Source organism: Rosa rugosa, chromosome 7, assembly GCF_958449725.1.
Source record: "Rosa rugosa chromosome 7, drRosRugo1.1, whole genome shotgun sequence".
In the NCBI taxonomy this organism is placed as follows: Eukaryota; Viridiplantae; Streptophyta; class Magnoliopsida; order Rosales; family Rosaceae; genus Rosa; species Rosa rugosa.
This window is the reverse complement of record NC_084826.1, coordinates 32,551,355-32,564,198: the sequence shown is the minus strand read 5'-3', so window position 1 is coordinate 32,564,198 and position 12,844 is coordinate 32,551,355. Positions and strand designations below refer to the sequence as shown.

The window sequence follows — 12,844 nt, the reverse complement described above, 5'->3', positions numbered from 1 at the left end:
ATAGAGTGATTAAATCATTGAAATGACTAAATTTTTTATTTTAAAGATATTATTATCTTTGCAAATTATATGAGTGAGGTTATTTGAGGAAGTTTAGTGAGGTTTAGTGAGTAAATTTAGTATTTAAAAATTTGATAAGAGGTGTAAAAAGCATAGAGGTCAAGTGAGTAAATTTAGAGGTTCCAATAGAAAAACTCTTTTTTTTTTCTGTTTTCTTCCTTGCTTCTGGGCCTTGTGCCCCCATTGTACCAAACAAAAAAAAACTAACTATTTATTGAAAACTAGATACGCAAATGAGGAAGGAAGGTGAACGGTACTACAAAATATGCTGCTTTTGGGACTCCAAAATTTTTCGAGGACAAATGTGCCAAAGCAGTTGAGAAAAAAGCTTAAATCTGAGGAACCGCAAAACCAATCTCAATGAGTAACAAAAATCACTTCTCAGAAAATAATTGCTTTGAAATGAGTTCCAACATGATTAACAAAAACTACAATCCTCAAATTGAAAGAGTATTCCAAGTAACCATTCAACTCATTCTCCCCCTTTTAGCTGTTTCTTCCTCTTTCTGCGGTCATCTCTCAACCCTGGCAGGAATAACAATATCAACAACTATGCACTTCTCCAAAACAATTCATAGGAAGTATAACACCCCCACCCCAAAGAGAAATAAAGATAAATAAAAACAAAGGAATGAAAAGCATACGTTTTTTCTCCTCTTTTCTTTTCCTCCTTAGGTTCTCCATATTCCTTCGTTTTTGTGCTGCCTCTTTCACATCTATGTGCACCTGCAAGAGAGAGTATGAAATATGAGAACTTCAAGAGACGGATGGATATACAATGAAAACGATCAACAAGATAAGTTATTCTAAAAAGGAAGTAAGATTCTCTCGGTTTCATGGTTTTTAACATCGCAATTGAGAAAAAGATGAGTTGTTCAGCAGTACCATTCTACTATTATTGTCAGAAAAAGACAAGTTGTACAGCATTACCATTCTACAATATTTCACCAAATACAAACCGTTTTACTATTATGAAAAATCTCTGAAACACTTGAAGAATAGGATTATCTGAATGGTTATATAAAGATACTTGCAAGTTTAACCATACAGCACAAAAGTATCAGGATCTTGATTCATGCATTCTTCTTGTTTTAGGTGTTGCTTGCAGACAAGTGAAAAGTTGAGACTGAAAACATAGGGAAAGGGTAGAGCTTAATACTACCTCATGCCCAGAACTCCGAAGTGCTTGGAGTGGTTCCACACAATTCTGACCAATAACTAACAATTTACTTCTTTTTCCTGAGTTGCTGCTATCGCCTAGTTTTTGCTTAGCCAATTCTTCAAATTGATGTTGCACCAGAGGTGTGATACCAGACTGAAAAAACAATAACAGAAATGAGTCACGCAGTAATGTCAGTAATGTGATTAGGGCATATAACATGCCTAACATTGCTGGAGCCTCTTACAAAGTAACATTTCCATCAAATGAAATAAAAGGAAAAATAAAAAAATAAAGAGTGAAACATTATTCTACCGTGAAATACCGAACAAAACATGCTCCAAAGTATCCAACTTACAAGCCATAGTTCTTTATTATTTGTTGAAAACTTATAAGCATGATATGCCTAATGAAATTGTTTTCCTCTAAGTTAACAATACTAATGTGGCTTCTAGAAAGAATGTCAATGAGAAGAAGACTGTGAAATGATTACCCCAGTCAAGTAACGATGTGAAAATGACTTCGGTTGTAATGGACGTGAAAGCAACATCTTCAGTTCCTGGTTTTCAACACAAAGTTAGATCAACTCATAAATGCATATCTGCCAATCATAAGATGCATTTCACCATTAAGAGAAAGAATATCCAACCTGCTGCAAGCTTTTTAAATTCATGGAGCTGGCTTTCTTTTGCTTATAATTCTTAACTCTATCCTCTTCATCCTCATCACTGTCCACAACCAATTCAACCAATTCTGCATTTCTTTCATACCAGCTTTTCTTTGCTTTGTCCTGCAAAAAGAAAGAAAACCATCTATACTTCTAAAGTAAAAAAATATATATGCAAGTTTACAAAAGGAAATTGAAATATACTCCAGCTCATCATTTGAAAACCTTATAAGACACAAGTGAGGAATCAATGAATCACCATAACAAACCTACTAATATATGCATGTCTTATACACGAGAATACTAGTAAGGTGTAAATCAAGTATAATTTAGGAGGCAAAAAGAGACTTGTAATATGAAACACCATAATTTTATTTCATATACAAAGATATAAGAAAATATAAGAAGAGATTAAGAACTTCCAATTGAAGTTAGAATTATAGAAAAAGAAAATAAAAACAACACATAGATAGCAAACTCTAATGAGTTACATTGAAACTCAAGACTTTCTGCCATTAACACAACTAATGAGCAAGATCTAACATTTTAGAAGGGGTAACTCAAGAGCCCACAGAGTTCATTTGGACAGAGCGATCGGTGCACTTGATTTGCATAAAGAAGAAGGTCTATTTGCGGAAGGCCCCCAAATAGACCTATCCCAAGGCACAGACTCATATCTATATAATGTAGAATATTCAATTATATAACTGAATAATATGATGAATAACTAAGCACATTTAGTTATATTTTATAATGAAGATAGGGCCAAGCTAGGTCAATTCCAGGCCTAGGGCTCATTTCAATTCTTTGGGCCCTATCTGGATGAGGCAATCTCAACAACCAAAATGAAATCGAGCCTAATTGGGCCTCAGCTGGTCTGGTCTAGCCTTCCAAACATCAGGTGAAGTAAGCTCTGGTCCTTTTCATTTCACAGCCCTACGGTTTACCCACTTTATGCACCACTAGCATTGCACTCTAATATTCTATATTGATTGAATACCTGGGAATCCTTCCGCAGAATCTTGTCTATTTGGCGCGCAAGAGATAATCGTCTCATAACCTCTGGGAAGTATGAGTTCTCCAAAGGAAATCGTTGAAAACTAACCTAAAGTACGAAAGCAAGACAAATTATTAAGGACAAAGTGTGAGCACCAGAACTGAAAATATTTTAAGTTCTGCAGTTGAAATATTCAAAGTATGACCACAATCTCAAAGTAGCATTTAAAAGAAAGCTTTTTTATGACTGTGACCTTAGAAAATGATTTGCACAAAGAAGCAAATTTGGATGTCTCATTTGGTGCAATTAGTGCAATGCTACACCCATCAGCAGTGGCTCTAGCAGTTCTACCACTTCTGTGAACATAAACCTAGTAAAAAGAGATAAAACACGTTAGGTCGGAAAAGGTCATGGCCTCAGAACAAAACATGATAATAGAATCCAAATGTTTACTTCTGCTGAATGGGGAAGCTGGTAGTGAATAACTGTTCGAACACCAGGAATATCCAGGCCTCTTGCTGCAACATCAGTAGCCACAAGTTTACCATGTTCACTCCCCCTAAAACGGTCAATTGCCTACATACAGTACAATGAAAATGGTAATAAAAAAGTAATTAAAACATATGTATAACATATACATACACAAACACACACAAATACAACCAAAAGTTGAAAGGACTTTTTTTTTCTAGGACGAAAACTTCCAAAGGAATAACAAATAGATTGTGGAGAAGAAGTGCTCTATTATCCATCTAATACATCCAAGTTAACAACCAGGGATCTGGAGGTAGTAACTGTTACAATAACGTAACCATATCTGCACCCCTCTGGGACGGCAAGCACAGTACACAAATAGAAAGCTGCGCAATCCTAAGCCTGTCAGAATTTCATTCTCTTAATCAAACCTTTCCATCAAGATAGGCCAATACATTCAAGCCAACACACACTCAGACAGAACTTGTGGTTCCAAGTCATGTTAGGGTACCATTCTATAAAAATTTCAGACTGAACTTAAGGCACAAACTTTAAAGAGCTTGCAAAAAGAGAAAGTGCTACTAAAAAGAAAAAGAAAACAGCAAGAGACACCTTTTCATTCCACATCATTGGTATCATATTGAAATATGTATTTTTTTTTTTTTTTTACTTCATCTGCTCTCTTATATGATACACTTGCTCCCCTCAGGTCAACCAAATTTTAATCGAAAGGTGGATTTTAACTCTTCTTTGCGAATAACCATTCAACTATTACTGAATAAAAATTCACCTCAGCAAAATATTACACTTCAAATATCATTGCGTCAATGCTTCATATAAAATGAATTAGTTATAACAGAATTTATGAGATTTAGTCATAACTGACTTCTGTAGGCATGCAATACAATTACAACTTATAGATTGTTTGCTTTAATAGGAAAATGAAAAGCAAACCTTCAAACGAGCTCGCTGATGCATCTGAGCATGAAGTGTCAAAACATCTGTGCCAAGGATGCGCAAGAGCGATGTTATATGTCGCAAAGCTGCAATCGACGTACAGAATATGATTGTGCGACCTTGCCCATGAACACTTAATATATAATACAAATAGGCATCTTTGTCTTCTTCCCTGCATCTGCAAACCTACCACGATTAAGCATTTCATTGGAAAGAGCATTACCGTAATATGAGTTATGTACAGCAAGATGACTCAACAACATTAGAGTACAAGTAATTTGGAATGATTCATCGTACAGCTGAACGCAATTTATGTTTTCAGTTACACAACTTGAAAGGGTTGACTGTAGTAAAAAGAAAAAAAGAAAAAAACAGACTAACAGACAGTTCACTCTAACTTCAATTCAAAGCAGATTGAACTTCTCATGAATCCTACCAGTCACTGAACAAAAAGATATTACTTATGTAAGGCCTAATAAGTGACCCTTGAGTAAGAGAGTTGGGGTCTCAAGCATCAGGCCAGCCAAGGAAAAGTATTACTTGGGCATGTTTCAAACTTCAAAACTGCATGCTTAAAGAAGATGAGGACACAACCAAAATATAGATCCAGATAACTCAAAGTTCTCAGATGCACAGTGGGATAAGTATGTAACATCTATACTGAATCTATATGTATGTCAGGTTATTCCTGCATACACTCAAAACACCTAAAACTAATACATATGTCAGGTTATTTCACGTGATCTAAGTCTAAATAGCCACTATTCCTTAACTTGGTTTCTTATTAAATAGCCATTAAACGTATCTATGTCTGTCTGACACACACACACACAGTTCGGTACTCGCAACTAAATGGGGAATTTTAAAATTCAAGACAGGTCAAGTTGGTAAAGTGAATTGAATCCTCATGAAAAAAAAAAGTTTCAGATGCCAGATAATAGATGAATAGAGGAAAAGCACATACTCAATAAATGACTCTTCGAGCTTATTCGCCAAAATGGATGTATTTGTCAGATCAATGATGGCAACATTGTCTCTCATCCCTGCTCGCTCAGAGAGAGCTTCTATAGAATTCACCCCATCAGACGTTGATTGCTTTGGTTTTAGAGAACCACGCTTCAGCTTTTTCCGGAAATCAGCAGAAAGTGCTATTGTTGCAGATAAAACAAATGTTTGTCTCTTCTTCCTCTGGAAGTTGGTCATGGTAACAGAATCTTGTGCATTTCCGGAATGTACGGCAGAACCATTCCTTAAAGGAAGCATGTCAATAATAGACTGCAATTCATGGAAATGGCCGTTTTCTATCATTCGATCAGCCTCATCCAGCACAAAGAAAGACAATGAATGCAACTGCAAAAGCAGAGAAGGAGTCCAAGAATAAAGGTCAAGCTCTATACCTTGCATATTATTTGTTGCATGTGAAAATAAGCCTAAAATCTCACAATTGAGACCAAGATCACCACCATATTTCTTATGTTTGACCCACTTACACGGGAATAACAGGGACACCCTCTGCCAATGAAGACAACTACTTTCATACATATAAGAATACATATATGGCATGCCCTGTTAGCATCGCAAAATGAAACAAATGACAGTTCAAGTCATGCAGGCTCTGATAGAGTTAGTATTCCATTCTGATTATTGGCTTGTCTCTAATTAACTTTCCTCCGAATCTTTGGTAGTGACAAAATTATAAGCACATAAACTCTGGTCTAGACCTTATCATATGCAGAATAAAATAAGCATGCACATGTGAACTTGGGTAGCTAACTAGGAACTACTACATCTAACATTTAAGAGTCCAACTCATAATGAAAAGCTATCTACTAATCCAACATAAAAAGGCAGTTACTCCACAGGCATCATTATACAACAACAGCAAAGATGAATATAAAGTGCACTGCACAAAATCTACATCAATGAAAGCAAATCTAATGGCATGCATATAGAAATGGAGAGAAAACAATATCGAAAAGCCAAATTTCTTATTATAAGTAGTCTCAGGTTATCCAATCTCCATCTACTAGTACTGAGTACTGACCTCAACTAGATGCTTTTCTCCTCCAGACATAAGTTCCCATAATCTCCCTGGGGTTCCAACAACAATCTCAGGTCTTGATCTAAGAAGTCTCTCCTGCTTGTCCGTTGACATGCCTCCAACTATTGGAACCACTCTAATATCAGTATCCTTAGCAACTGCCTTAAGATGATCAGAGACCTGAAAAAGGAAAAATTGAAATCCCGACAAGATCTGGAATCAGACAAGTGTTACAAAAGAAGTCTAGAATCCACATGCCCTCCTTATTCAAAAAGAAGTTCTGCCATTTATGTTGAGATACATGGCAAGAAATCAGTAAACTGTTGATTCATGATAAATGCGATAGTATAGATGAGAAATTTCTTGAGATCTTTAGAAACTCGTTGGGACCTGATAATACTGCCCTAACTATGCACAGCTGTAATTATATTGTGTTCAAGCTCATATAATAAATGTACACATGTGACGAACATATGCAACTGAGAACTGCCTGAATAGAAGCAACTCAGAATGCTATTACATTACCTGAAGTGAAAGTTCTCTTGTAGGAGTAATAACAAGGGCCCGTAAAAAGCCTTTTGAAGTGACTTTTCCTGCTTCCTCTCCCTTTTCTTCAAACATCTTCGCAGCCTTTTCTCTTTCGTCCAACAGGCGTTGCAAAATCGGCAGACCAAAAGCTAACGTTTTGCCAGATCCTGTTTCCGCAGCACCAACAACATCCTGTCATGTAAATGAATTAATTAACAATCAAACAGAATATTTGTCACCTGTCCAATACTTTATACAATAACCTTAACCAACCTTCCCTTGATGAGCAGCAGCAGGAATACAAGCTTTCTGGATGGCCGTTGGTTCTTTGAACCCAAGCCTGTATATCGATCTCATAATCAGTGGATGAAGTCTCAACTCATTCCATGCATAGTATTCATCCTCATCAACTTGCTCTTCTACTTCATCCTTCTCATCTATAATAATATGCATCCATGAAGAAAGTGACATTAATTTTTTTATATATGATCCTAGACATAGTATTCGAATGAGTTCACTCTAACACAAGTCCAGAGAGCTAAGAGAAATATGCATATCATAAGCATCACCGGTAGTAACAGTGTAACCTACTTGACTACACCAGTGCAGAAACAAAATTAAGAAATTAGACAAATCAGGGACCAAAACTGAAAATAAAAAACTACCAACTGTGGATTCCTCATTTTTCTGGCTTTCCTCGGCCGCCTTCTTCTTCTTCTTCTTTGTTTTCTTCTTTGAACCGACATCCCCATCATTGTCTTTCTCTTCAACTTCACTGCCACCATTATCATCACTGTCCTCAATTTTCTGAGGTTCCTCCAGCTTCTTCTTCTTCTTCGTTTTCTCCTTCTTAGTCATGTGTTTCTCATCCTTGTCCAATCTCTCTTCAGCAATAACCTCCTCAACCAAGGTATCACTTGCATCAAGTTGGTCATGCTTTCGTTTCTTGGACTTTTTAGTTGGCTTAGACTTATCGTTTCGATTTCTATTTTCTACTTCTAGTGCAGGAATTTCTAAGCCATAATCAGCCTCATCAATCTCTTCAAGCATAAGAAAACCTGCAGTGATTGAAACTAAAATCAACTCTTACAGCAAACTACAAACCCTAAGAGCAGAGCATGCACTGAAAATTTTCATCATATTAATTTCAAAGTAGAAGAAATAAGAGAATGGAATAGAGTTAGGAACCTCCTTCGAGGCCATTGACATGGGAGAAAGGGTCAGCATCGTCATTGTCATTAGGGAGAGGGACAGAGGAGGGGTTCCATGGGAGAGAATCCAAACGCTCCAGCTCTGCGTGTTGCTGTTGAATTTGTTTCTTCTTCGCTTTCCTCGTCGCTCCACGTGACAGAGGCGGTGGCAACGGCGTCGCCGTCATTGCGATTTCCGGTGGGCGCCTAATTTGAGTTGGAACTTGTTTCTGGGCTTAGCTGCTACACTAGAACTAAGGATGAAACCGAAAACGTATATTTGAGAGAGAGAGAGAGAGAGAGAAGGAGGCGCGCCGTTGGTAAAGACGCTTCTCTTTCTCTTTACTGTAGGTGTAGGAGGAGAACCGAAAATTGATAACTCATTTTTTTTTTTTTTATATTGCCTAATAGACGTCTATTAGGGGGAAATAGACCTTTATTTGCCCCTCTATTGGGGGCAATAGAGGTTTTCAGAAAAATCAGATGGGCGGCAGCCGGTGACAGGATCTGGCGAAGTCTCCTATGGTTTCTCTCTCTATCTCTAAGTAACAAAGGAGTGAGTGTAAAATAGTACTTTAAAAAAAAAAAAAAAAAAAACCTTAATGGAGTATTAGGGAAGACTTCCTTAGAGTGTTTTGGGTAAGGGATAATTAAAAAAACTTATGGCACGTTTACTTAAATCGAATGGAAAATAATCATGAATCGGAGACAAATGGAATGGGAGAAGAAAGGAATCGGTATTGATTCCGGATGATTGATTTCTAAACCCATCTCCCCCCTTTGTAATCAAATTCCTGAGTATTCAGGAGTCGATTCCTGATAAGGAGGTGGGACCTACATCCATTCTGATTCCTTTATGTGTTAGTAAACAAATGAATGTTTTTACCCCGTAATCATTCCCTCCCATTCCAAGCTAGTAAACATGCCCTTAATGGGGTAAGTGGGAAAAAAAATTCTAGAAATGGAGTAAATAGACAAAAACCCTTTTAATTGATAGATTTCTAAAAGTGGGACCCACTCCTAAGTTGACTATGTGTGCCACCTCAACACGACATCATAAAACATAAGCCTCATATGAGCAAGTTAACGGACTCACTTAACAGAAAACTAACAGATTAGACCTATTAGATCAAAATTAAGAGTGCAGATATGTTTTTGATGAAATTAGAAGTTTAGGGACCGAACTAATTTTGGACTTAAACTACAGGGTGGTAATCAGTATTTAGCCGTTTGATTTATCTTATTGATTACCAGTTCCAAAAAAATTGTTTTTCATGAATTTTTTTATCAAAATAAAGGGTAAATTGGTCATTTTATGATCAAAATATGTCAGCTGGCAGCCTCCTTAACGGAGCTAACGGCTCTAGGTACCTATTTTCGGTCGGGTTGAGAACCTTAGGTACCGTATTGATATTTTCAAAACGTGAGGTACCGAAATTTATAAGGAGCAGGTACAATATGGATCATTTTCCCTTTAAAGAAATACAATAAAGAAGAGGTTGGTTATCAAAGCAAATGTAGTAGTTCAACTGAAGTTATACAAATAGTACAACAGTAAGATAACAGAAATCCGTACAATTAGAAGATGAAGAGATAAAGACGTCTATGAGTCGACTCCTTTATTTTTTTTCCCTCAGTTCTTCTTCCTTAGTTCCTCTGTTGAGGCTTTGATTAATCTGAGAATCTGAGATGAGATTGACAAGAATGAGCTCACATCTCTTGAGAAATTCCTAACAGAGATGGTCCTTCAAACCAAACCTCCTTGTCATGTAATTAAGAAACGAGATTGGGGTCACCTGATTCATCTATCCTCCACCTAATTGAATCGGGAAACAAACCCAAATTGATTGAGCAACCACAGCAGGAGGCTCTCTGGTTGTTTGGAGAACAATAACAGTTTCAACACCATTGATGAAATCCCCAAGATTGTTGAGGTTGATACTCGAATTAAATGGCGAGCACTCAGTCTTTCAAGGCCAAGTTGGGGTCTCACAGTGCTCCAAGACAGAGGCCGGAGCCAGGGACGAAGAAGAGGAGAGTTGAGAATGGAAGTGAGGAAAATGCCAACACAAATCAAAGAAAGTCATTCTCTGCGCCAACCTCAATAGTGGAAATACAAGGCAACCTCAATAGTGGAAATACAAGGCAAAAAAACAATGAATAGTCTTGACTGGTCAAGCTCAATGGGTGGACTTGCTCTGAATTCTCCCCCTTTCTAGACTTCTCCTTTTCTTTTATATCTTGGTTATGTCGGTCTAAGCCGATCCTTCTAGACCTCATTAACTCTCTCTCTTGTTACCCATAATAACTATCTAATAAAGTTCACGTATCCACTTTAAGAACTTACAACACATATTTATATAGATATTTACATTATATATATATATATATATATATATTAACCCATATGGTGAAGTTGATACAAAACAAAATATGTTGCTGGTAATAGAATTAGTTAATAAATGGTTACTCACATTGCTAAAATATGATTAAAATACGGGTTGTCACAATAAGCATCTTGTAATACCCCGGATATTCATTATTATTTTTTGAGGATTTTTCGGAATTAATTCAGTGGTTGTTGGTATGAGTACGTAGTTCGAGGATGTGGTGGAACTACTTCGGACGAATAATTACTCGAAACGTTTTATTTTCGGGGGGTCAAAGGGTTGACTTTTTTATTCGTTGAGTTTCTCCCAAAACTTTCTTCACAAAAGGTGTATAACGCATCGATACGAGTTCGTGCATATGAGGAACGCAAAAATCAGAGTTCGTATGAAGAAGTTATGGCTTTCAGAAAAAGTTTCTATTTTTGTATAAAGGACGGAATTTTGCAAAATTGCAAAGAAGGACAGATTTCCAAAATTGGAAACCCGTCCCTCTTTCTCTCTCCCTAATCCGAAATCGGTCCCCTCCCTTCGTCAGGCGATTTATTCGCCGTCCAGCCACCGTTAGCCACGCCACCAGTCGCATTCTCTTCGTCTCTCCTCCCTCAACAAGTCTGTGGTAAGATTGTAGCACGAATTGAGCTGTGGAGGGTGCAACAAGGTTGGGAAGCTCAATGACAGCGCTTCATCGGGGGTTTGACGGAACTCTCAACTCCAGCCACCATAGGCGACGATTCTTGAGGGCTTTGGAGCCCAGAGGACGTAGATGTTTTTCTCTAAAGTGGCTTGCAACGATTCAAAGCGTGGAGATAGAATTTTGGAATTGAAATTCTAGTGTTTCAATCAGCCATCTTCCTTCCAAGGTAAATTTCGGCCAATTGGCTTACAATTTGACTTCAGTGTAGTTGTGAAAGTTGTTGTACATGTTGTGAGGAAGATTTTGGCATAGGTATTGTGGCCTAATTTTGAAGTTGGCCGACGGCGGCGCCGTCGACTATGGTGGTGCTTGGCGGCGGTTCCGGCTATGTCAGGGACAGTTTCTATTTCTGTATACGATCTACTCGTCCATACGAGTATTTCGATATACAATACATAATTTTTGGAGATCGTATGAATTTGTTAGGGTTTTTTCCGTTTTCAATTGTCTCAGTTTTCAATCCGTGAGGATCCGGCCGTCCGATCGACTTGTAGTTTTGATATATAGAGCGTAGAAGTATTCTGGAGACTTTGGGTGGTTTGGGATGAAGTTCCGCCTCAATTGGCGTTACTTTCAAGGTTTTAGTTCAAACGGGGGTTCGAACTTTAATCGCTTTGTGTTTCGTGTACTGAGTTGGGACCGTATGTGATTAGGTACCTGATGAAGTTGTCTTGGACGGATATTTTGTGATTGTGTTATCTCGGTTCTGTATAGAAGATGCAGCAGGATTCTGAGGTGAGTAAATCTCACGTGGTTCATTTACGAACGGAGCTACTTTATTTATTTGGAAGTAATTGATAAATTGTGAAATCGTTTTCGGAAATGAATATTTGTTTTAAATTATATGAACTTGATCGACTACGATTCATGGGTAAGTAAAATGAGATTTTAAGTATAAAATGATTTTCTCGAATTTTGCGACTGTGAACTATAGTTAGTATTAGTAGTATTCCTGAGTGGATAACTGCGTGTGTGTGTGTGTATTTATGTGAATTATATATCTGGATGGTGTGGCATTGGGTGAAGTAATAATTGTGATATTATGTGGATTATTATTTCGAGCATTTACTCTTTGCAGGAATACAATATGTCATGTAATTGTTGATGTTATTATGTGAAAGAGTATTTGAGTTTTGGGTAACATTTGGAGTCATGTGTGACTTCTAAATGTTTTGGTCTAGTGTCACAGTAGTGACAGAGGCAAGTATATCGGATGCCATAACCCTGGTCTGGTGACGGGCTACGACTGAGACAAGGATATCAGATGTCATAACCTTGGCCGGGTGATCGACGGGCTACGATTCAGTTAGAACTCTAGTCTGTCTGCCAACGTGTCCAAGTTTGAACCAGATTTTCATATTGATTTATTAGGTTAACATTTCCTATGATTTTGTCACGGGGTAACTTGTAATTGTCCTTTTGGAAAAAGGTGTTGAATTTTGGAAGGATTTATTAGCGTGAGTTGTTGATTTCTTTAATTAATTTCCTTTTTCATCTCCATTGTCTGATTTCCTTATTTATCTTTCATTTTCATTTCTATTGTTTGATTTCTTTATTTATCTTTCTTTTTCCACTTCTATTGTTGATTTTTACGTAATCTTCTGAACTAAGCTATATGCAGGGATTATTATCATTTCTATTTATTGATTTTAATGTAGTCTCCTGAACTAAACTATATGCATGGGTT

At 37.2% G+C, this 12,844-nt stretch overlaps 1 protein-coding gene across 1 annotated transcript; it reads right to left on the bottom strand.

The window, feature by feature from the left end:
• Positions 1-307: 307 nt before the first annotated feature.
• Positions 308-8,446, bottom strand: LOC133721414 (DEAD-box ATP-dependent RNA helicase 13). Its single transcript, XM_062148019.1, has 15 exons — positions 8,072-8,446; positions 7,549-7,941; positions 7,157-7,320; positions 6,881-7,075; positions 6,359-6,535; positions 5,279-5,664; positions 4,312-4,492; positions 3,337-3,459; positions 3,137-3,253; positions 2,887-2,991; positions 1,869-2,009; positions 1,713-1,778; positions 1,223-1,375; positions 705-786; positions 308-585 (listed from the first exon to the last, which is right to left on the bottom strand). Exons 1-15 carry the CDS (start codon positions 8,259-8,261, stop codon positions 533-535), a joined length of 2,526 nt encoding a protein of 841 aa, XP_062004003.1. The 5' UTR covers positions 8,262-8,446; the 3' UTR covers positions 308-532.
• Between the last annotated feature and the right edge of the window lie 4,398 nt (positions 8,447-12,844).